The following is a 22,354-nucleotide window of genomic DNA, read 5'->3' on the forward strand; positions in this document are numbered from 1 at the left end:
AGAAGCTGGAATTTTCCAGGCTGTTTAAAGGCACAGTCAACTTAGTGTATGTAAACTTCTGACCCCCTGGAATTGTGATACAGTGAGTTGTAAGTGAAATAATCTCTGTAAACAATTGTTGGAAAAATGACTTGCCAAAACTATAGTTTGTTAATTGCTTAAAAGACGAGTTTTAATGACGCCAACCTAAGTGTATGTAAACTTCAGACTTCAACTGTATATCTTTCTATAAATATCTTTGTCAGGTAAATGCTTTGTTGGGTGAATGCTGTATATAAAAGTATGTAGTATGTAAAATGTAATATGTAAAATGTATATGTAACTAAAAAAAGCAATATTTGTCCTCTGAAGACAATGGGTTGATTTTTTTTATCTATATTTTTTTTTACTGTCAGATGAAGCTTTGAAGTTATGTCCAGACTTACCATCGCTGGCCCTGAACTTTGCTGTAATGTACTCGTCTCCGGGAAACCTGCTTCTCTTCTTATTAGCAGAGGCTCTGGGACAACCAGAGAGACTAGGAGCAACAGAAGAGGAAAAGAGAAGTGAGGCTAGTGATGCGAGCGCTGCTAGAATAGGGCCAATGTGACTAACTGCTAGTTAGTTTATTTTATTTGAATATGCTATCAGTTCTCTTTACACAATATGTTTTGCCATGCTTTAAAAACCTGTCAATATGTTAAACTCGGCCTAGAGCTGTCCGTCTGATCAAACTGAGCACCCGGGCAAGAAGGACCTTAGTCAGGGAGGTGACCAAGAACCCAGTGAACACTCTGACATAACTACAGAGTCCCTTGGCTGAGATGGGAGAACCTGCCAGAAGGACAACAGTCTCTACAGCACTTTACCAGTCTGGACTTTATGGGAAAGTGGCCAAACGGAGAAAAATGCTCATGACCACATGCCAGGAGTTTGCAAAAAGACACGTGAAAGACTGAAAGCATAAGGATAAATATGATGTAATAGAACTCTTTGGCCTGAATGCAAAGCACTGGAAGAAAAAAACAGGCACAGCTCATCACCCGTCTAACACCATCCCTACTGGTGGTGACATCATACTATGGGGATGCTTTTCATTGGCAGGGAGTTGGAGACTGGTAAGGATAAAGGAAACAATGAATGGAGCCAAATACATGCAAATCCTTGATGAGAACCTGCTTCAGAGTGCAAATGATTTTCGACTGGGGGCAAAGATTTACATTCCAACAGGACAATGACCCCAAGTATACAGCCAAAGCAACGCTGGAATGGCTTCAGAACAAGAATGTGTAAGTTCTTGAATGGCCCAGCCAAAGCCCAGACTTGAATCTCATTGAAAATCAGTGGAAAGACTTGAAGATTGCTGTTCACCACCTCTCCCCATATATTTTAACAGAGGTTGAGAAAATTTGCAAGGAAGAGTGGGAGAAAATCCCCAAATCCAGATGTGCAAAGCTGATACAGACAAGTCAAGGGGTATGAATACTTGAAGGCACTGTAGATTACTAATATTTCATGTTTAGGCCCAGCTGTTTGTATTGTGTATGTAAGTGTCACGACTTCCGCCAAAGTCGGCTCCTCTCCTTGTTCGGGCAGCGTTCGGAGATCGACGTCACCGGCTTTCTAGCCATTGCCGCTCCATTTGTCATATTTCCATTTGTTTTGTCTTGTTCCATGCACACCTGGTTTTCATTCCCTAATCACACTGCATGTATTAGTACTCTGTTCCCCTCCATGTCTTTGTGTGAATTTGTATTTATGTTATGTGGGTATTGTTACGCGCCATACCTTTTGTCTATTGTTCCGTGTTTGGGCACATTTATGTACTTTTGTGCTTTCGTTGGATCGGAATAAAAAGTGTGCCTGTTCACTACACTCTGCTCTCCTGCACCTGACTTCGCCTCCAATATACACCCATAACAGAATTTCACACCACCATGGAGTCAGCAGGTACCCCGGTTAGAGGAGTTGAGGAGCGCGTCCAGGAACACTCTGCAATGTTACATCATCTTGGTGCCATGACGGATTGCGTTGTTCAGACCATGGACCGCTGGGAGAGACAGGAAGTCTCTCCAGTGCCTCGACCAGCGCAACCGGGGTTACCTCTACCCGCCCCGTCCGGAGCCATTCCCAGTGGGATGCGTCTCTCCCTTCCCAGGGAGTATGATGGGACGGCAGCACAGTGCCAGGGGTTCCTTTTTACAACTAGACCTCTACATGGCCACCGTTCACCCAGCTCCCTCGGAAAGGGAGAGAGTGTCCGCCCTTGTCTCACGCCTCTCGGGGAGAGCTCTGGAGTGGTCAAACGCTATGTAGGGGGAAGGAGACCACTTCGAGGAGTTCACCCGCCGCTTCCGGGCCGTCTTCGACCATCCGCCCGAAGGTAGAGCGGCGGTGGAATGGCTCTTCCATTTGAGGCAGGGGACGAGGAGTGCCCAGGAGTTCACCCTGGAATTCCAGATCTTGGCAGCCGGAGCGGGCTGGAACAACAGGGCCCTCATCGACCACTACCGATGCAGCCTGCGCGAGGACGTCCGACGTGAGCTGGCCTGCAGGGATGCCACCATCCCCTTTGACCAACTGGTGGATTTGTGCATCCGGTTGGATAACCTGCTGGTCTGGTCACCAGCGGATGTCCAGAGGGGGCTCTGTCGGTTCCATCTTCCAGCACCCCGCTCCGGTGCCCATGGAGTTGGGAGGGGCTGCATGTAGGAAGGCTGGAGGAGGGGCCATCACGTGCACCATCTGTGGCCGCAGAGGGCACACGTCCAGTCGGTGCCGTGTCGGTCCCTCTGAGAGTCGAGGCAGCAGGCAGGGCACTCTGGCGTCACCCCAGGTGAGTTTGCACCACACTCATCCAGAGTCCTCTGTTGACCACCTGTTTGTACCTGTTTATTTCCCTGAGTTTTCCCCGCATTCCCAGCATAAGGCGCTCGTCGATCCAGGCGCAGCTGGGAATTTTATCGATAGAGCGTTAGCCATTAGTTTAGGGATCCACATTATTTCTGTAGTTAGACCTTTCCCGGTACACGCTCTGGATAGTCGACCATTAGGGTCCGGGTTAATCAGGGAGGCCACCATCTCCCTGGCAATGGAGACGCAGGGGGGTCACGAGGAGAAAATCAGTCTCTTCCTCATTGACTGTCCTGCGTTGCCCGTGGTACTAGGCCTTCCCTGGTTGGCTCATCATAACCCCACCATTTCCTGGCAACAGAGGGCTCTCACAGGGTGGTCGCGAGAGTACTCGGGGAGGTGTGTAGGGGTTTCCGTTGGTGCTACCACGGTGGAAAGTCCAGACCAGGTCTCTACCGTGTGCATCCCCCCAGAATATGCCGATTTGGCTCTCGCCTTCCGTAAAAAGGTGACTCAATTACCACCTCATCGACAGGGGGATTGTGCGATAAATCTCCTGGCAGACGCTGCGCTTCCCAGGAGTCACGTGTATCCCCTGTTGCAAGTGGCTATGGAGACATATGTCTCTGAATTCCTGAGTCAGGGGTACATTCGGTCCTCCACTTCACCCGCCTCCTCGAGTTTCTTTTTAGTGAAGAAGAAGGATGGAGGTCTGCGCCCGTGCATTGACTATCGAGGTCTCAATCAAATCATGGTGAGGTACAGTTACCCGCTACCTCTTATCGCCACGGCAATTGAGTCAATGCATGGGGTGTGCTTCTTCACTAAACTGGATCTCAGGAGTGCGTATAACCTGGTGTGTATCCGGGAGGGAGACGAGTGGAAGACAGCGTTTAGTACCACCTCAGGGCATTATGAGTACCTCGTTATGCCGTACGGGTTGATGAATGCTCCATCAGTTTTCCAATCCTTTGTAGACAAGATTTTCAGGGGCCTGCACAGGCAGGGTGTAGTGGTGTATATCGATGACATTCTGATATACTCCGTTACACGCGCCGAGCATGTGTCCTTGGTGCGCTGGGTACTTGGACGACTGTTGGAGCATGACCTGTAAGTCAAGGCCGAGAAATGCCTGTTCTTTCAGCAGGCCGTCTCCATCCTAGGGTATCACATTTCCACATCAGGGGTGGAGATGGAGAGTGACCGCATTGCAGCCATGTGTAATTGGCCGACTCCCACCACGGTAAAGGAGGTGCAGCGATTTTTAGGGTTTGCCAATTACTACCGGAGATTTATCTGGGGTTTTGGCCAGGTGGCTGCTCTCATTACCTCACTGCTGAAGGGGGGTCCTGTATGGTTGCAGTGGTCGGCTGAGGCGGACAGGGCTTTTGGGCACCTGAGAGCTCTGTTTACCTCGGCTCCCGTGCTGGCCCATCCGGATCCATCTTTGGCGTTCATAGTGGAGGTGGACGCGCCCGAGGCTGTTATAGGAGCCATGCTCTCACAGCGCTCGGGTACGCCACCGAAACTCCGCCCCTGTGCTTTCTTCTCGAAGAGCCTCAGCCCGGCGGAGAGTAACTATGATGTGGGGGACCGGGAGCTGTTGGCTGTGGGTAAAGCGTTGGAAGGCGTGGAGACATTGGCTTGAGGGGGCTAAACACCCTTTCCTCATCTGGACTGACCACCGCAACCTGGAGTACATCCGGGCAGCGAGGAGACTGAATCCTTGTCAGGCAAGGTGGGCCATGTTCTTTACCCGTTTTGAGTTTACCTATCCTACAGACCAGGTTCCCAGAATATGAAGGCAGATGCACTGTCCCGGCTCTATGACACAGAGGAGCGGCCCATGGATCCCACTCCCATACTCCCGGCCTCCTGCCTGGTAGTGCCGGTCATGTGGGAGCTAGACGCGGACATTGAGCAGGCGTTACGTACAGAGCCCGCTCCCCTCCAGTGCCCCGTCGGGCGTATGTACGTTCCGTCTGCTGTCCGTGACCAGTTAATCTACAGTGCCTTGCGAAAGTATTTGGCCCCCCTTGAACTTTGCGACCTTTTGCCACATTTCAGGCTTCAAACATAAAGATATAAAACTGTATTTTTTTGTGAAGAATCAACAACAAGTGGGACACAATCATGAAGTGGAACGACATTTATTGGATATTTCAAACTTTTTGAACAAATCAAAAACGGAAAAATTGGGCGTGCAAAATTATTCAGCCCCCTTAAGTTAATACTTTGTAGCGCCACCTTTTGCTGCGATTACAGCTGTAAGTCGCTTGGGGTATGTCTCTATCAGTTTTGCACATCGAGAGACTGAATTTTTTTCCCATTCCTCCTTGCAAAACAGCTCGAGCTCAGTGAGGTTGGATGGAGAGCATTTGTGAACAGCAGTTTTCAGTTCTTTCCACAGATTCTCGATTGGATTCAGGTCTGGACTTTGACTTGGCCATTCTAACACCTGGATATGTTTATTTTTGAACCATTCCATTGTAGATTTTGCTTTATGTTTTGGATCATTGTCTTGTTGGAAGACAAATCTCCGTCCCAGTCTCAGGTCTTTTCCATTCTTCCAGAATGGTCCTGTATTTGGCTCCATCCATCTTCCCATCAAGGCACTGTATTGGGCCCACACGTCACCACATCCGGGGATCGGTCGGACGGTGCGCTGTCTGACTGGGAAGTACTGGTGGCCCACCTTGGCAAAGGACGTGAGGGTTTATGTTTCCTCCTGCTCGGTGTGCGCCCAGTGTAAAGGCTCCGAGACACCTGCCCAGAGGTAAGCTACATCCCTTACCCATTCCACAACGACCTTGGTCACACCTGTCGGTGGATTTTCTAACCAATCTTCCTCTTTCACAGGGAAACACTACGATCCTGGTCGTTGTGGATCGTTTCTCTAAGTCCTGTCGTCTCCTCCCTCTGCCGGTCTTCCTATGGCCCTACAGACTGCGGAAGTCCTGTTTACTCACGTCCTCCGGCACAACGGGGTGCCTGAGGATATAGTGCCTGATCGGGGTCCCCAGTTCACGTCGAGAGTCTGAAAGACGTTCATGGAACGTCTGGGGTCTCGATCAGCCTCACCTCGGGTTTTCACCCCGAGAGTAACGAGCAGGTAGAGAGAGTCAACCAGGATGTCGGCAGGTTTCTGCAGTCCTATTGCCAGGACCGGCCGGGGGAGTGGGCGGCGTTTGTGCCCTGGGCCGAGATGGCGCAGAACTCGCTTCGCCACTCCTCCACTAACCTCTCCCCTTTTCAGTGCATATTGGGGTACCAGCCGGTTCTGGCGCCGTGGCATCAGGGTCAGACCGAGGCTCCTGCGGTGGACGACTGGTTCAGGTGCACGGATGAGACATGGGAGGCCACCCATGTTCACCTCCAGCGAGCCGTGAAATGACTAGCGCGGAACATCACCGCAGTGAGGCCCCGGTGTTCGCACCCGAAACCTGCCCCTCCGCCTGCCCTGCCGGAAGCTGGGTCCGCGGTTTGTGGGGCCATTCAAAGTCCTGAGGAGGGTGAACGAGGTGTGTCACAGGTTACAGCTTCCCTCCGATTACCTTATTAACCCCTCGTTCCATGTGTCTCTCCTCAGGCCGGTGGTGGCTGGTCCGCTCCAGGAATCTGAGGTGCGAGAGGTTCCTCTGCCCCCTCTGGACATCGATGGGGTCCCGGCGTACTCCGTTCGTTCCATCCTGGATTCGAGGCGTCGGGTGGGGGGCCTTCGGCTCCTCTCCTTGTTCGGGCGGCATTCAGCGATCGACGTCACCGGCTTTCTAGCCATCGCCGCTCCATTTTTCATATTTCCAATTGTTTTGTCTTGTTCCATACACACCTGGTTTTCATTCCCTAATCACACTGCATGTATTTAGTCCTCTGTTCCCCTCCATGTCTTTGTGTGAAATTGTATTTATGTTATGTAGGTATTATTAATTAAGCGCCATACTTTTTGGGCACATTTATGTACTTTTGTGCTTTCGTTGGACCGGAATAAAAAGTGTGCCTGTTCACTACACTCTGCTGACTTCGCCTCCCGTACAAACCCTTAACAGTAAGAACACAAACAAAAACCTTTATTTGAATTTGATTGAGTGTAATACCTGCGGTGTGTGAGGAAGCTGCCATTGGCGTGTCCTGATCCGTCACAGCCGGGGGTGGGACAGGTGGGTCCCTCAGTCTTAAAGGCCTTCCAGGAGAAAGGAGAGCCGTTGAGGAGCCCCTCCTTCTGACGCCGCGCTGCCAGGGGGCACCCATAGGCACTGCGGTGGGTGGCATACTTCCCACTGATGTGGCCCAGGCTGTCACAGCCGGGCACCGGGCATCTACTAATGGAGGGGGGGAAGCCAGGGTCGACAGTGAAGGAGAGGAGAAAGAAGAGCGAGAGAGAGAGAGAGAGGAAAGCAATCAGCATTTCGTTTGAGAGCTAGAGGGCCAAATAAAGGGCAATCCATTGTGTGGATCGTAAAGAAAAGAAAACAAATGGTTTGTCGTGGACTAACCTTAAAAGCTCAGAGTCTTCCTTGTCGTCCTTGGTGGGTGTTGTCTTGACAGCACCTTTCTTTGCACGAGGGCATCCAGACAAACTGACAGAGACATAGAGAGAAAAATAAGGATTCAAATACAGTCCTTTTTAGACTATCTTGCAGTAGGATTGTCTAGGATGAAATAAAAATAGAAACAAAAACAATAAACTATTTGTGTGTACCTTCTATGGGAGGCATAGTTTCCAGTGATGTGACCTGATCCATCGCATCCAGGGGTCGGACACCTGGGGGTCAACCAGACAGAGGTCAGCACAAGTCATGTGAGCATAGCATAGCAAATGTAAAGAACATACGAAAGCATTTCTCATAAAAGTAGCTAACACACTTTCTCTATAGGATAGCAATTTGTTTGATACAGGAGATCGCAACAGAGGAAGACACATCCCTGCACATTGTGGTGACAACACAAAGATCAGTAGGGTTCAGTCATGTCAGCATAAAGTAGGGTTAGAACAGGGATAGGGATCTCTGGTCCAGGAGGGCCAAAGCGTGTGCAGACTTTTATTTCAGCCCAGCACTAACACCTAATTCAAATCCTTGACTAACCATGATCTTCAAGTCAGACAACAGTTAGGTTTGTAGATGTGTTGGAGCTGAACTGCAACCAATACATGCACACACATGCAACACTCCATGAGCAGAGTTACCCCTGGGTTGGAAGGAAGGAAGGAAGGAAGGACAGAAGGGGGAATACAAGCACAGACATACTTAAGTTCAGCAGAGTGGGCTGCCATGAGGGTCCGAAGAGACTTATCAGCAAGAGGACAGCCTGACAGACTGGAAGATATGGAAAATATAGAGAGAGAGAAGGAGGGGGAGCGAGAGAGAGAGGGAAGGAGAGCGATGGAGAGGATATTGTGAAGTCATTTAATAAGGGGCAGAACAAATGAAAGGGCTCGATCCCAATCATAACAATGAATATTGTTTACAGGATTCATTGTAGCACAGGATAAGAGAGTAATAGAGTATAGTCATTATTGAAAGTTCTGGATTTGTAATGCAGATGTGCAGATTAGTTGACATTCAGAATCAGTGCCTGAAAAACACTATAAATGCAGTTGTATGTAGTTGTAAGACGGAAAATGTGAAACAGCGCTACCGACTGCATTGGTTGAAATGCAGGGGAGTGGGGCTGTGTCATACCTCCGATGTGAAGCGTAGTTTCCAGTGATGTGCCCACTGCCATCACAACCTGGGGTGGGACATCTGGAGATAATTGGAAATTAATTAATTAATTGAAAACATAGTGAGGGTGGATGGCAGTACTACTTTGAACTATGTCCTTTATAATAGTTATGTGTCAGCCTTGAGATTAGAGTACTCCATAGATAGAAATTTTAAGATTAAAATTGGGATGCTTTTTCTCTTATAATGTTGTTATGAATGCTGGATTTAAGTTATTTTAGAGCAGACTTACAGTAGAACCTCTTTCTTGCAGTCTTTGGGCGAGAACTGGACCTTGAAGCTGGACGTGGTGACCTCGCCTGGGTACTTCCTGTCCTCCATGCTCTCCTGAGCGATGTCATCGTCCTCTGCATCAGAAGAGGTGTAGGAGTGGGCCACAAAGTCCACCTGGGGGAAGGTCAAACAAACACATGTAAGGATGGAGAGAGATTATAGTTTATAATTTCATCCATCCCTGATTCATTTCCAGGATGTTCCATTGAGACAAAAAGGCAATCTTACAATTTTGATTTGGAATAGTTAGGTAAATGTGATATTTCAGTTTTTTTTTTGTTTTTTTTTTACCTGTTTTTGCTTTGTTATTATGGGTATTGTGTGTAGCTTGATGAGGGGAAAATGTTTAATACATTTTAGAATAAGGCTGTAAAGTAACAAAATATGTATATGTATATGTATTTGAATCATGTGCTGAATAGCTGTTGATTACTTCCCAAATACTATACAGGCCTAAATAGCATCATTGATGATGTATGATTGATAAAGTTGAACCTACCCTTTGTAATGACTTCGATAATCATTCTCACGATAGTACAACACGATAGCAACAATTATTCTCATGATAGCACATTGGTACTAGTCGGTGACAAAAGCTAAGCAGGGTTGGGCTTTGTTAAAATCCTGGATGGGAGACTGAAAGGATGGCTGTAGATTGATCAACTCTCCAGTAGGAGGTGCTGCCCAGCCTATAGCTTTTTCTTATTGTGCATATTACCTTGAAGATCTGACGTTCTTTCAAAGGTACAACTTCAACATATTTAATACAAGGTTTGTCTTTGTTGAAAATTGGTTACCATGATGACATAATCCGGTGGTTTAAAATGTTTTCCTCAAAAGCAGCATACCACCCTGCATCCTGATGCTGGCTTTCCTCTGAAGCTAAGCAGGGTTGGTCCTGGTCAGTCCCTGGATGGGAGACCAGATGCTGCTGGAAGTGGTGTTGGAGGGCAAGTAGGAGGCACTCTTTCTTCTGGTCGAAATAAAATATCCCTTTTCCCCAGGGCAGTGATTGGGGACATTGCCCTGTGTAGGGTGCCGTCTTTTGGATGGGAAGTTAAACGGGTGTCTTCTCTGTGTTCACTAAAGATCCCACGGCACTTATCGTAAGAGATGGGGTGTTAACCCCGGTGTACTGGCTAAATTCCCAATCTGGCCCTCATACCATCATGGCTGTCTAATCATCCCCAACTTCCAAATGACTCATTCATCCCCCTTCCTCTCCCCTGTAACTATTCCCCAGGTCGTTGCTGTAAATGAGAATGTCTTCTCAGTCAACTTACCTTGTAAAATAAGGGTAAAAAAAAAGGTTGATAACTTTTTTCAAATCCAATATGTATTTTCCACATCACAATACGTAGACAGATTACGTTGAAACAACGTTGATTTAACCAGTTTGTGCCCAGCAGGTAACCTCTCTCAAGACTATAACATTATCATAATTCCAATGGTTTGGTGTTATTTGCAGACTTGGCGTTATGTGGTTACCTCATCTTGCTCCTCCTCCTCTTTGGAACAGTTTGGCTTGGTGAAGTCCAGAGGTCCTTCCCACTCCTCTTGCAGGTGGGCCTGGGACAAGGGAACACCTCCCAGGTGCTGCGAGGAAGAGGAGGAGGATAAAGATGGGTCTGGTGATTGCATCCCTTCCCTCTTGATCGGCTTCTTCATGCTCAGGTCCAGTGTACCATTCTCATCCACTTCAATATCAATTTCCTGAAGGTACAAGGACTATGTTAGCATGTGTGTGAGTGTGTGTGTGTGTGTGTGTGTGTGTACCAGTGGAGACTGTTGAGGGGAGGACGGCTCCTAATAATGTCTGGACTGGAGTAAATGGAATGGCATCAAACATATGGAATCCATTTGTTTGATGCATTTGATACCATTCCACAGATTCCACCCCAGCCATTACCATGAGCCCATCCTCCCCAATTAAGGTGCCACCAACCTCCTCTAGTGTGTATAGATGTAGGATCCTAGTTTGATCACTATTTTGTTAATGAGACTTTTTCTGGGCTTCTCGCAGAAGCTCAGGAAAATTCCTGCAGATGAGCTTCTGATTTACATAAATTCACACAAAAGAAACACTAATACATGGTTATATTAACAGTATTGAACTTTTCATGTAGCCTACTTTTGGCCAGCTAATAGCCTAACCACAGATCAAGCAATATTATGGACTAAATGTTCAAATCTTGTTGCTGCAGGATAATTTTGCTGTGACAATATAGGTCAAATTTAGATCCTATACCTGTATATTTATGTACATTGATGACAAAAGTTAGAAGATCACAAGATCAGGTTGATTCGCCAGAAAGTGCATGGTCAAGTAATGCAGTGTGTCCAATAAATATTTTCAAGAGGGAAAGACTTTGTAAAGTCAACTACCAACACCAATAGGATATGATGGGCTGGGTACCTTGCCGGCTGCATCCTGCTGTTTGGTGCTAAGGTTCTCGGGCCTTTCCCAGCAGCGCGTGGACAGGTTCAGGATGGCAGTGGCAGCCATGTGAGCAGCCTCAGCATCATGGGAGTAATCGTAGCCGCTGGAGGACGAGGAGGAGCTGCTCTTTGCATATCCTCCTGACAAGCTATGGCTCGGGGACGAGGCCTTAGGGAATGGTTTAGCTGTGGAGGAGAGAGAGGGTGGGAGTCCAAATGAGAATTCATCCTCCCAGTTGAACATGCACCAAGCCACCATTACAGTTCTCCCTATAACCATCCAATTTCTCTCATGAGCACTGACATAACAAATGAAAGTTATGTTTTGGTAGTTAAGGAATGGTTTCCAACAGAAATTCAACAAATGCCAAGATCATCTTTTTTTTATATAGGGGACAGATCACCTATGAAATTAGCAGATATAATTGGAGTCTCTATCAAATAACATTACTTGCATAATATCGAATCCCCTGGTTGTTGGACTTGGTGGAAAACAAAACAATTCTGTATATACAGTGACTTCAGACTTTTTCCACATTTTGTTAAATTACAGCCTTATTCTAAAATTGATTAGAACATTTTTTCCCTCAGCAATCTACACACAATACCCCATTTCAAAGAAAAAAAACAGGTTTTAATTATTTTTTGCTCATTTATTTTAAAAAAAGAACAGAAATACCTTATTTACATAAGTATTGAGACCCTTTGCTATGAGACTCGAAATTGAGCTCAGGTGCATCCTGTTTCCATTGGTTTCCATTGATCATCCTTGAGATGTTTATACAACTTGATTGGAGTCCACCTGTGGTAAATTCAATTGATTGGCCATGATTTGGAAAGGCATATACATGTCTATATAAGGGCCCACAGTTGACAGTGCATGTCAGAGAAAAAAACAAGCCATGGGGTGGAAGGAATTGTCTGTAGAGCTCCGTGACAGGATTGTGTCGAGGCACAGATCTGGGGAAGGGTACCAAAAAATGTCTGCAGCATTGAAGGTCCCCAAGAACACAGTGGCCTCCATCATTCTTAAATGGAAGAAGTTTGGAACCACCAAGACTCTTCCTAGAGCTGAGCAATCAGAGGAGAAGGGCCTTGGTCAGGGAGGTGACCAAGAACCCAATGGTCACTCTGACAGAGCTCTAGAGTTCCTCTGTGGAGATGGGAGAACCTTCCAGTAAGACAACTATCTCTGCAGCACTCCACCAATCAGGCCTTTATGGTAGAGTGGCCAGACGGAAGCCACTACTCAGTAAAGGCACATGACAGCCCGCTTGGAGTTTGCCAAAAGACAACCTAAGCACTCCCAGACCACGAGTAACAAGATTCTCTGGTCTGATGAAAACACGATTTAACTCTTTGGCCTGAATGCCAAGCGTCACATCTGGAGGAAACCTGGGACCATCCCTACGGTGAAGCATGGTAGTGGCAGCATCATGCTGTGGGGATGTTTTTCAGTGGCAGGGACTGGGAGACTAGTCAGGATGGAGGCAAAGATGAACGGAGCAAAGTACAGAGAGATCCTTGATGGAAACCTGCTCCAGAGCACTCAGGACCCCTGACTGGGGCGAAGGTTCCCCTTCCAACAGGACAACAACCCCTAAGCACACAGCTAAGACAACGCAGGAGTGGCTTCAGGACAAGTCTCTGAATGTCCTTGAGTGGCCCAGCCAGAGCCCGGATTTGAACCCGAATGAACATCTCTGGAGAGACCTGAAAATAGCTGTGCAGCATCACTTCCCATCTACCCTGACAGAGCATGAGAGGATCTGCAGAGAGTGGGAGAAACTCCCCAAATACAGGTGTGCAAAGCTTGTAGCGTCATACTCAAGCAGAATTTAGGCTGTAATCACTGCCAAAGGTGCTTCAACAAAGTACTGAGTAAAGAGTCTGAATGATTATGTAAACATAATATTTCGGTTTTAATTTTCTATAAAAATAAACATTTCTAAAAATCAGTTTTTGCTTTGTCGGTATGGGGTATTGTGTATAGATTGATGAGGGGGGAGAAACAATGTAATACATTTAGAATTAGGCTGTAACGTAACAAAATGTGGAAAAAGTCAAGGGGTCTGAATACTTTCCGAAAGTATTCATACACCTTGCTTTACAGCCTGAATTCAAAATGGATTAGATTGGGATTTTTTTGTCACCCATCTACACACAATGCCTCATAATGACAAAGTGAAAACCTGCATATAGACATTTTTGTAAATGTATATACAGTACCAGTCAAAAGTTTGGACACGCCTACTCATTCTAGGGTTTTTCTTTATTTGACTATTTTCTACATTGTAGAATAATAGTAAAGACATCTCAACTATGAAATAACACATATGGAATCATATGTAACCAAAAAAGTGAACCAAAAAAGTGTTAAACAAATCGAAATATATTTTATATTTGAGATTCATCAAATTAGCCACCCTTTGCCTCGATGACAGATTTGCAGACTCTTGGCATTCTCTCAACAAGATTCATGAGGTAGTCACCTGGAATTGATTTCAATTAACAAGTCTGCCTCGTTAAAAGTTCATTTGTGGCAAGAAGGTGAGACATGAAGGTCAGTCAATCGTGAAAATGTCAAGAACTTTGAACGTTTCTTCAAGTGCAGTCACAAAAACCATCAAGTGCTATGATGGAAATGGCTCTCATGAGCACCGCCACAGGAAAGGAGACCCAGAGTTACCTCTGCTGGAGAGGATAAGTTCATTAGAGTTACCAGTCTCAGAAATTGCAGCCCAAATAAATGCTTCACAGAGGTCAAGAAACAGACACATCTCAACATCAACTGTTCAAAGGAGACTACGTGAAACAGGCCTTCATGATCGAATTTCTGCAAAGAAACCAGTACTAAAAGACACCAATAAGAAGAAGAGACTTGCTTGGGCCCAGAAACATGAGCAATGGACATTAGACCGGTGGAAATCTGTCCTTTGGTCTGATGAGTCCAAATTTGAGATTTTTGGTTCCAACTGTTGTGTCTTTGTGAGAGGCAGAGTAGGTGAACGGATGATCTCTGCATGTGTAGTTTCCACCATGAAGCATAGAGGAGGAGATGTGATGGTGTTGGGGTGCTTTGCTGGTGACACTGTCTGTGTGATTTATTTAGAATTCAAGGCATACTTAACCAGCACGGCTACCACAGCATTCTGCAGCGATACGCCATCCCATCTGGTTCGCGCTTAGTGGGACTATCAATTGCTTTTCAACAGGACAATGACCCAACAAATCAAATAAAAAAATAAAAAGATTATCACATATTTAGCAGATGTTATTGCGGCTGTAGCGAAATGCTTGTGTACCTAGCTCCAACAGTGCAGTAATATCTAACAATTCACAACAATACACAAATCTAAAAGTAAAATAATGGAATTAAGAAATATATAAATATTAGGACGAACAATGTCGGAGTGGCACTGACTAAAACACAGTAGAATAGAATACAGAATATACATATGAAATGAATAAAGCAATATGTAAACATTATTAAAATGACTAGTGTTATATTATTAAAGTGACCAGTGACTCCATGTATATGTATATAGGGCAGCAGCCTCTAAGGTGCAAGGTTGAGTAACTGGGTGGTAGCCGGGTAGTGATGGCTATTTAACAGTCTGATGTCCTTGATATAGAAGCTGTTTTTCATTCTCTTGGTCCCAGCTTTGATGCACCTGTACTGACCTTGCCTTCTGGATGATAGCGGGGTGAACAGGTTGTGGCTCGGATGGTTGATGTCCTTGATGATCTTTTTGGCCTTCATGTGACATCGGGTGCTGTAGGTGTCCTGTAGGGCAGACAGTGTGCCCCCAGTGATGTGTTGGGCAGACCGCACCACCATCTAGAGAGCCCTGTGGTTGCGGGCAGTGCAGTTGCCATACCAGGCAGTGATACAGCCTGACAGGATGCTCTTAATTGTACATCTGTAAAAGTTTGTGAGGGTCTTAGGGACCAAGCCAAATTTCTTCTGCCTCCTGAGGTTGAAGAGGCGCTATTGCGCCTTCTTCACCACACTGTCTCTGTGGGTGGACCATTTCAGATTGTCAGTGTATTGTATGCCGAGGAACTTGAAGCTTTCCACTTTCTCCACTGCAGTCCCGTCAATGTGGATAGGGGCGTGCTACCTCTGCTTTTTCCTGAATCCCACAATCAGCTCCTTTGTTTTGTTGATGTTGAGGGAGAGGTTATTTTCCTGGCACCACTCCGCCAGGGCCCTCACCTCCTCCCTAGTCAGTGTTGGTAATCAGGCCTACAATGGTTGTGTCGTCTGCAAACTTGATGATTGAGTTGGAGTGTGTGGCCACGCAGTCATGGGTGAACAGAGAGTACAGGAGGGGGCTGAGCACGCATCCTTCTGGGGGCCCATGTGTTGAGGATCAGTGAAGTGGAGGTATTGTTTCCTAACTTCACTACCTGGAGGCGGCCCTTCAGGAAGTTCAGGACACAGTTGCACAGGGCGGGGTTCAGACCCAGGTCCCCAAGCTTAATGATGAGCTTGGAGGGTACTATGGTGTTGAAGGCTAAGATATAGTCAATGAACAGCATTCTTACATAGGCATTCCTCTTGTCCAGATGGGATAGGGCGGTGTGCAGTGCAATGGCGATTACATCGTCTGTGGATATATTGGGGTAGTAAGTAAATTGAAGTGGGTCTAGGGTGTCCGGTAAGGTAGAGGTGATATGATCCTTAACTAGCCTCTCAAAGCACTTCATGATGACAGAAGTGAGTGCTATGGGGCGATAGTCATTTAGTTCAGTTACCTTTGCTTTCTTGGGTACAGGAACAATGGTGGACATCTTGAAGCAAGTGGGGACAGCAGACTGGGATAGGGAGAGATTGAATGTCTCCATAAACACTCCAGCCAGCTGGTCTGCACATGCTCTGAGGACCGTCAGCCTTGTGAGGATTAACACGCTTAAATGTCTTACTCATGTCGGCCACGGAGAACAAGAGCCCACAGTCCTTGGTAAGGGGTCTATGGAGAGGTTACAACAGCGGAGTCTGGGACCAGTCCTGCTATTACTCTGACTGTTGGTGAGGAAACAGTTAAAACTGACCAATGCCAGGAAGGTGGCAGGACCTATGAATTCAGACTAGAGGTTGACCGATTAATCGAAATGGCCGATTAATTAGGGCCGATTTCAAGTTTTCATAATAATCTGAAATCGGTATTTTTGGACACTGATTTGGGCAATTTAAAAAAAGCTTTATGTAACTAGGCAAGTCAGTTAATGTTAATGTTGTCGATGTGTTCCTGGTTCGAGCCCAGGTAGGGGCGAGGAGAGGGACGGAAGCTATACTGTTACACTGGCAATACTAAAGTGCCTATAAGAACATCCAATAGTCAAAGGTATATGAAATACAAATGGTATAGAGAGAAATAGTCCTATAAATACTATATTAACTACAACCTAAAACCTATTACCTTGGAATATTGAAGTCTCATGTTAAAAGGAACCACCAGCTTTCATATGTTCTCATGTTCTGAGCAAGGAACATAAATGTTAGCTTTTTTATATGGCACATATTGCACTTTTACTTTCTTCTCCAACACTTTGTTTTTGCATTATTTAAACCAAATTGAACATGTTTCATTATTTATTTGAGGCTAAATTGATTTTTATTGATGTATTATATTAAGTTAAAATAAGTGTTCATTCAGTATTGTTGTAATTGTCATTATTACAAATACATTTTAAAAATCGGAACGATTAATCGGTATCTGCTTTTTTTGGGCCTCTTAATAATCGGCATCGGCGTTGAAAAATCATAATCGGTCGACCTCTAATTCAGACTTCGGGTGCTCAAGGACTGTGCAACAACATCCAGTCCCATCTTCTAGCCCGCCAACTCCAGGTCATGCAGTTACATCCTTCCACCATCACCTGGGTCATGGACTACCTCACTGACAGGCCGCAGTGGGTCAGACTACAGAACCACTCTGTCTCAGACAACATCCTCACTAACACAGATGCCCCACAAGGGACAGTTTTGTAACCATTCCTCTTCACCCTCTACACAGCAGACTGCTGGCACGCCCAAGCCTCCTGTCGCCTACAAATGTTTTCAGACGATTCAGCCATTGTAGGCTGCATTACAAAGGATGATGATTCCCAATACAGGGAGGAAATATCTTAATTTGTAATATGGTGCAGCTGAAACCGCCTGGAGCTGAATGGGTCTAAAACCAATAAGCTGGTGATAGACTTCAGGAGGAAGGAGAGTGCGTTTGCTGTGGTCATCAATGCGGTCACTGTGGAAAGGGTGGGCTCGTACAAATACCTGGGGTGGTGATTGACGATAAGCTGCAGTGGAAAGAGAACAATCTAGATCCCACCCTAGATAAGCGGAACCTCAAGAAGCTCAGGAGTATAGAGGCCATCACTAGCCACGCCCTCCACAGTACCTGGCTGGAGCATTGCAGTGCGATGGCAGACAGATTTATTTTTCCTAAAACAGAGCGTTTCCAGGGCCTCCCGGGTGGCGCTGCTGTGCCATCAGAGTCCCTGGGTTCGCGCCCAGGCTCTGTCGTAACTGGCCACGACCGGGAGGTCCGTGGGGCGACGCACAATTGGCCTAGCGTCGTCCGGGTTAGGGAGGGCTTGGTCGGTAGGGATGTCCTTGTCTCATCGCGCACCAGCAACTCCTGTGGCGGGCTGGGCGCAGTGCGTGCGTGCTAACCAAGGTTGCCAGGTGCACGGTGTTTCCTCCGACACATTGGTGCGGCTGGCTTCCGGGTTGGATGCGCGCTGTGTTAAGAAGCAGTGCGGCTTGGTTGGGTTGTGTATCGGAGGACGCATGACTTTCAACCGAGCCCGTACAACAATTGGATACCGGCCTCCCGGGTGGCGCAGTGGTTAAGGGCGCTGTACTGCAGCTCCAGCTGTGCCATCAGAGTCCCTGGGTTCGCGCCCAGGCTCTGTCGTAACCGGCCGCGACCGGGAGGTCCGTGGGGTGACGCACAATTGGCCTAGCGTCGTCCGGGTTAGGGTCGATAGGGATCTCCTTGTCTCATCGCGCACCAGCGACTCCTGTGGCGGGCCGGGCGCAGTGCGCGCTAGCCAAGGTTGCCAGGTGCATGGTGTAGCCTCCGGGTTGGATGCGCGCTGTGTTAAGAAGCAGTATGGCTGGTTGGGTTGTGTATCGGAGGACGCATGACATTCAACCTTCGTCTCTCCCGAGCCCGTACGGGAGTTGTAGCGATGAGACAAGATAGTAGCTACTGCAACAATTGGATACCACGAAATTGGGGAGAAAAAGGGGTAAAATAAAAAAATACAAATACAAAATAAAAATACAGAGCGTTTCCACGGATCCTTTTTACCATATGCTATGAGGCTTTTAACATGATGATGTGCTGCTTTTAATGTCTGTGTGTCTTTTGTTGTGTTTTTATGGCATATTTAGTGGTAATGTATGTATTGGCTGGTGCAATCAAATTTCTCCACTGGGGGATGAATAAACAACTATCTTGTCTTATCTTAAGGCCCTTCAAGGTTGAAGATTGAGGACTCGAGAACCTTTGTCTCTAATCCATACATTTTTAGCCCCTTACTGTTATCAGATCTGATGACTGTTCAATTACCATAATACACAACCTTGTTATTAATGTGCTATAAAGATTATAGCTACTTTCCCTGCATTCTCATAGTTTTTAATTCTTTCTGCCAAGATCATCTTACATTTGATGGCTTTGGGTGAGGATTGACTGGTGGCGGGCATCTTTGGAACCAGCATAGGCTTCCCAAACACCTGGACGTCGAAGCTTGCATAGTCGAAGGAAACCTTGGAGTATTTCTCCAGCTCTTTGGCCAAGTTGGCGCGGGGTGTAGCAGGCACCATGTTGGGTCTGTAGCCGTACTGAGGGATCTCCAGCTGCTTCACAAAACACATTGGTCTGTTGGAGAGAGAGAGAGCGAGAGAGAGAGCGACAGCGAGAGCGAGAGCGAGAGCGAGAGAGAGAGAGAGAGAGAGAGAGAGAGAGAGAGAGAGAGAGAGAGAGAGAGAGAGAGAGAGAGAGAGAACATTGTGTGCAAGAGAAGGGGTCAAATATGAGTAAAAATGCACCAGAGACGGACAGCTATTTAAGTAAGGGGAGAAAGGGAGGAGGAGAAAGGGCTCACCTGAGAACTCTGTCTGAGTGGGGGCTCCCAGTTTGGGGCTCGCTGACTGAAGGCTGGGGGTGACTGAGGGTGACTTGGCCCCCCTTGGCAAGCTTCTCTGCAGCTGCGATGGGACAACCGGACAGACTGAGACAGACAAAGAGAGATAGTGATAATTCATCAATTGTTTCACTTTTGATTGACTAACTTTGTGACTAGAACTACAGCTCATCAACAGCTCATTTAGCATACACTCAATGATAGTCTTTAAGTGTAGGGATAAAAGGTAAATGTGAGGTTATAATCACTGGACAGTATAATACCTGCGGTGCGTGTTGCGATTGCTGTTGACGTGACCTTGGCCTGTGCATCCTGGAGTTGGACACTTCAGCACATTCTCGTGCATGGCCAGGACTAGGGAAATGGAGGCAAAGAGACATAGGCAGAGAGATAAATGTATGTGTTACAAGTCTGCATATTGTTCAAAGCAGTAGTTTCCCTGTTAGCACTTTGGTAGTACTGTATTACTACTCTGCTAGTACTACAAACAAAAGTACTCACTCTCAGGTGGGATCCTGTCTTTGTGAGGGCACCCAGAGAGGCTGCGGTGGTGGGGGTACAGCCCAGTCACATGGCCCGTCCCATCACACCCAGGGGTGGGGCATTTCACCTCTTTCTTGTCTGGATGGAAAGGGGAGAGAAGTTGAGTGAGCAGGATAATAATTGGAAGATTAACCTATGGTGGGATAAAAGACATCCTGATAAACCATAAACTGTCCTACCTTTGCTGTGGTGTCCTCTGTGTCGCATGGCTGGGTCCATGGGTTTGCTGGCCCTGTCGTCGGGGCTGTGGTAGCGCTGGTCCTCGGTAGATTGTTGGTCGTCGTTCGGCCCTCTCACCTGCTCGGCCTTCAGGGCGATGGCTTGCTCCAGCAGCCCCAAGTTCCCCCGGGTCATATCCCAGGTCTCAGAGTCATCTGTCACGCCTGAACCCTGTGAGAGACAGTCATCTTCCTCCTCCTCTTCCTCCTCCTCAGATCGTATCTCGATGACCACTGTGGTAGGTGAGGCTTTGTGAGAGTCTTGGTCTTCTTCTTCCACCTCCCCTGCTTCTGTTTCCTCCTCTCCTTCCTCCTCCTCTTCCTCCTCTTCTGTCAACGGGGTACCAATCTTTACCTCCTCCGGTGCCACTTCTGTATCCTCACATCCCTGAGCAAGCGTACTAGAGGCAAGAGGCTCCACGTGGACCACCTCCTCCTCCTCTTCCTCCTCCTTTTCTTCTATTACCTTCTTCTCAGTCTCCTCTCCCTCCTTCTCTCCCCCTTCTTCTTCATCATCTCCTTCCACTTTTGCCTGATGCCTGCTGTAGTCACCACTGGAGTACTGATGATCTGAGTTCTCCTGACCCACACATTGCCTCTCCTCCTCTTTCTCTTCCTCCACCCCCTCTTCTTCCTCTTCTACCTCGTATCCTACCTCCTCCTTTTGCTTCTCCTCAATCTCTGCTCTCCCTGTTTCATCGTTGCCTTTGGGCTTCTCTGTTGTTCTGTATTCATCAACTGTCCCCTCATCCTCCTCCTCCTCCTCCTCCTCCTCCTCTGTGGCCTGTATCTCTGCCACTACTTGCACCTCCTCTTCATGTCTGTATGTTGCTGTCTCTGCCTCTGTTTCTGCTTCTGCCTCTGTGGAAACCTGCTGTTGGGTTGTGGTGGCTGCCTCTGTGTCCTCCTGCAGAGCCTCTGCTTCAGGTGCAGCTATGGTGTCGAACTTGACAGATGTCTCTTTTTCTGTGTCTTCGGGTAACACCTGAGCGCAATTGGCTGTGTACAGTGCAGAGTTGATAGGTTATTGCTAAAGAGAAAGCTGTTCCCTATATTTGTCTTTCCATCATTACTTACTTTAGTATCAATATCAATATATACCACTGTAATAGCTAATAACAATCCATGATAAATGTGATATTTTCCTTGGATCCTGGTCTTCTCTTGACTCACCTTTCAAGGACTCCAGTGGGTTTGGCGTTTTGTTATTTTCTTTCTCTTTCTGTTCCTCATCCTCTGACTCCTCCTCCTCCTCCTCATGCTCCGCCTCACTGCCAGTATCACTGTCTGCTGCGTTGAAACCCTCGTCCATGGCCAACTTCAGGGACGGGGACTTTTTCTTAGGGGCGGGCTGATTCTCTTCTGCCTCTGCCTCCGCCTCCGCAAGTTTCCTTTTCTTCACTATTGGGCATCCGAGAACGCTGTGGGTGCGGAGATGGTAAGAGACTATTGAATTCCCCTTCAAGTGTATATTTTACACTATACGTTGAATTTGTTATGGCACTTCTTATCAATGACCCAAAGTTGAGATGTATTTAAAAAACTGTGTTAGCATAGGAACTTGAGTGCTAAGAGTTAGTGGTAGTTAGTACAGTTAGTATATCATACCTTTTGTGTCGTGAATATCTCCCACTGACATGGCCTGAACCATCACATCCAGGGGTGGGGCAGCTACTTAGTGATACAAACAGGAAACAAACGTTTGTTTTCTTCATGTTGCGCAATGGATACGTTCAAACTCTGTATGTGCTTTCCAGTTCATCACCAGACCAGTTTATTTGCTCTGAATATCTGCATGCTCTGGTTTAAGTGCACTGGGCCGGGCTAAACCAATATTACATTTATCAGGACTGGGCTACATGTATACAGTAATAGGAAAAGTGTGTCTGTGAATTTAATACTGTAGCATAAAACATTGTCCTCTCTCACCTTAACTCTGTTCCCACGAGTTCACTGGGTACTGGAGAGTAAAAAGACAAACAGTGAACATCAAAAGACACACTTTATGCTAAATGCACTCCAAACGAAGCTGTTTCCATTAGTATCATGCGTTTGAACGTGCATGTGTGTGGCCCCAGCTCACCTCTGATGCCTTTTGAGCGGGTCCGTGTTCTTGTTTCTGCTGCCTCCTGACTCATCTGAAAAACAAAGTGTTATGACAGT

At 46.9% G+C, this 22,354-nt stretch overlaps 1 protein-coding gene across 7 annotated transcripts in view; it reads right to left on the minus strand.

Moving 5' to 3' along the window:
- LOC139416380 (myelin transcription factor 1-like) overlaps positions 1-22,354 on the minus strand; it is a 32,430-nt gene that overhangs the window by 4,942 nt on the left and 5,134 nt on the right. For 3 of the 7 annotated variants that reach the window (XM_071164938.1, XM_071164934.1, XM_071164935.1), the window contains exons 3-20: positions 22,275-22,329; positions 22,121-22,151; positions 21,800-21,865; positions 21,365-21,612; positions 20,153-21,190; positions 19,932-20,051; positions 19,694-19,784; positions 19,392-19,517; positions 18,951-19,165; positions 11,245-11,453; positions 10,317-10,541; positions 8,788-8,942; positions 8,514-8,576; positions 8,079-8,147; positions 7,532-7,594; positions 7,326-7,409; positions 6,927-7,151; positions 426-517 (exon numbers count right to left, since the gene is read on the minus strand). In XM_071164938.1, coding sequence (XP_071021039.1) covers positions 426-517; positions 6,927-7,151; positions 7,326-7,409; positions 7,532-7,594; positions 8,079-8,147; positions 8,514-8,576; positions 8,788-8,942; positions 10,317-10,541; positions 11,245-11,453; positions 18,951-19,165; positions 19,392-19,517; positions 19,694-19,784; positions 19,932-20,051; positions 20,153-21,190; positions 21,365-21,612; positions 21,800-21,865; positions 22,121-22,151; positions 22,275-22,329 — 3,175 coding nt within the window. The remainder of the gene's footprint in view (positions 1-425; positions 518-6,926; positions 7,152-7,325; positions 7,410-7,531; positions 7,595-8,078; positions 8,148-8,513; positions 8,577-8,787; positions 8,943-10,316; positions 10,542-11,244; positions 11,454-18,950; positions 19,166-19,391; positions 19,518-19,693; positions 19,785-19,931; positions 20,052-20,152; positions 21,191-21,364; positions 21,613-21,799; positions 21,866-22,120; positions 22,152-22,274; positions 22,330-22,354) is intronic. The other 4 variants (XM_071164941.1, XM_071164939.1, XM_071164937.1 and 1 more) reach the window with 3 other exon arrangements.

Source organism: Oncorhynchus clarkii, chromosome 9 (genome assembly GCF_045791955.1).
Source record: "Oncorhynchus clarkii lewisi isolate Uvic-CL-2024 chromosome 9, UVic_Ocla_1.0, whole genome shotgun sequence".
Classification (NCBI taxonomy): domain Eukaryota; kingdom Metazoa; phylum Chordata; class Actinopteri; order Salmoniformes; family Salmonidae; genus Oncorhynchus; species Oncorhynchus clarkii.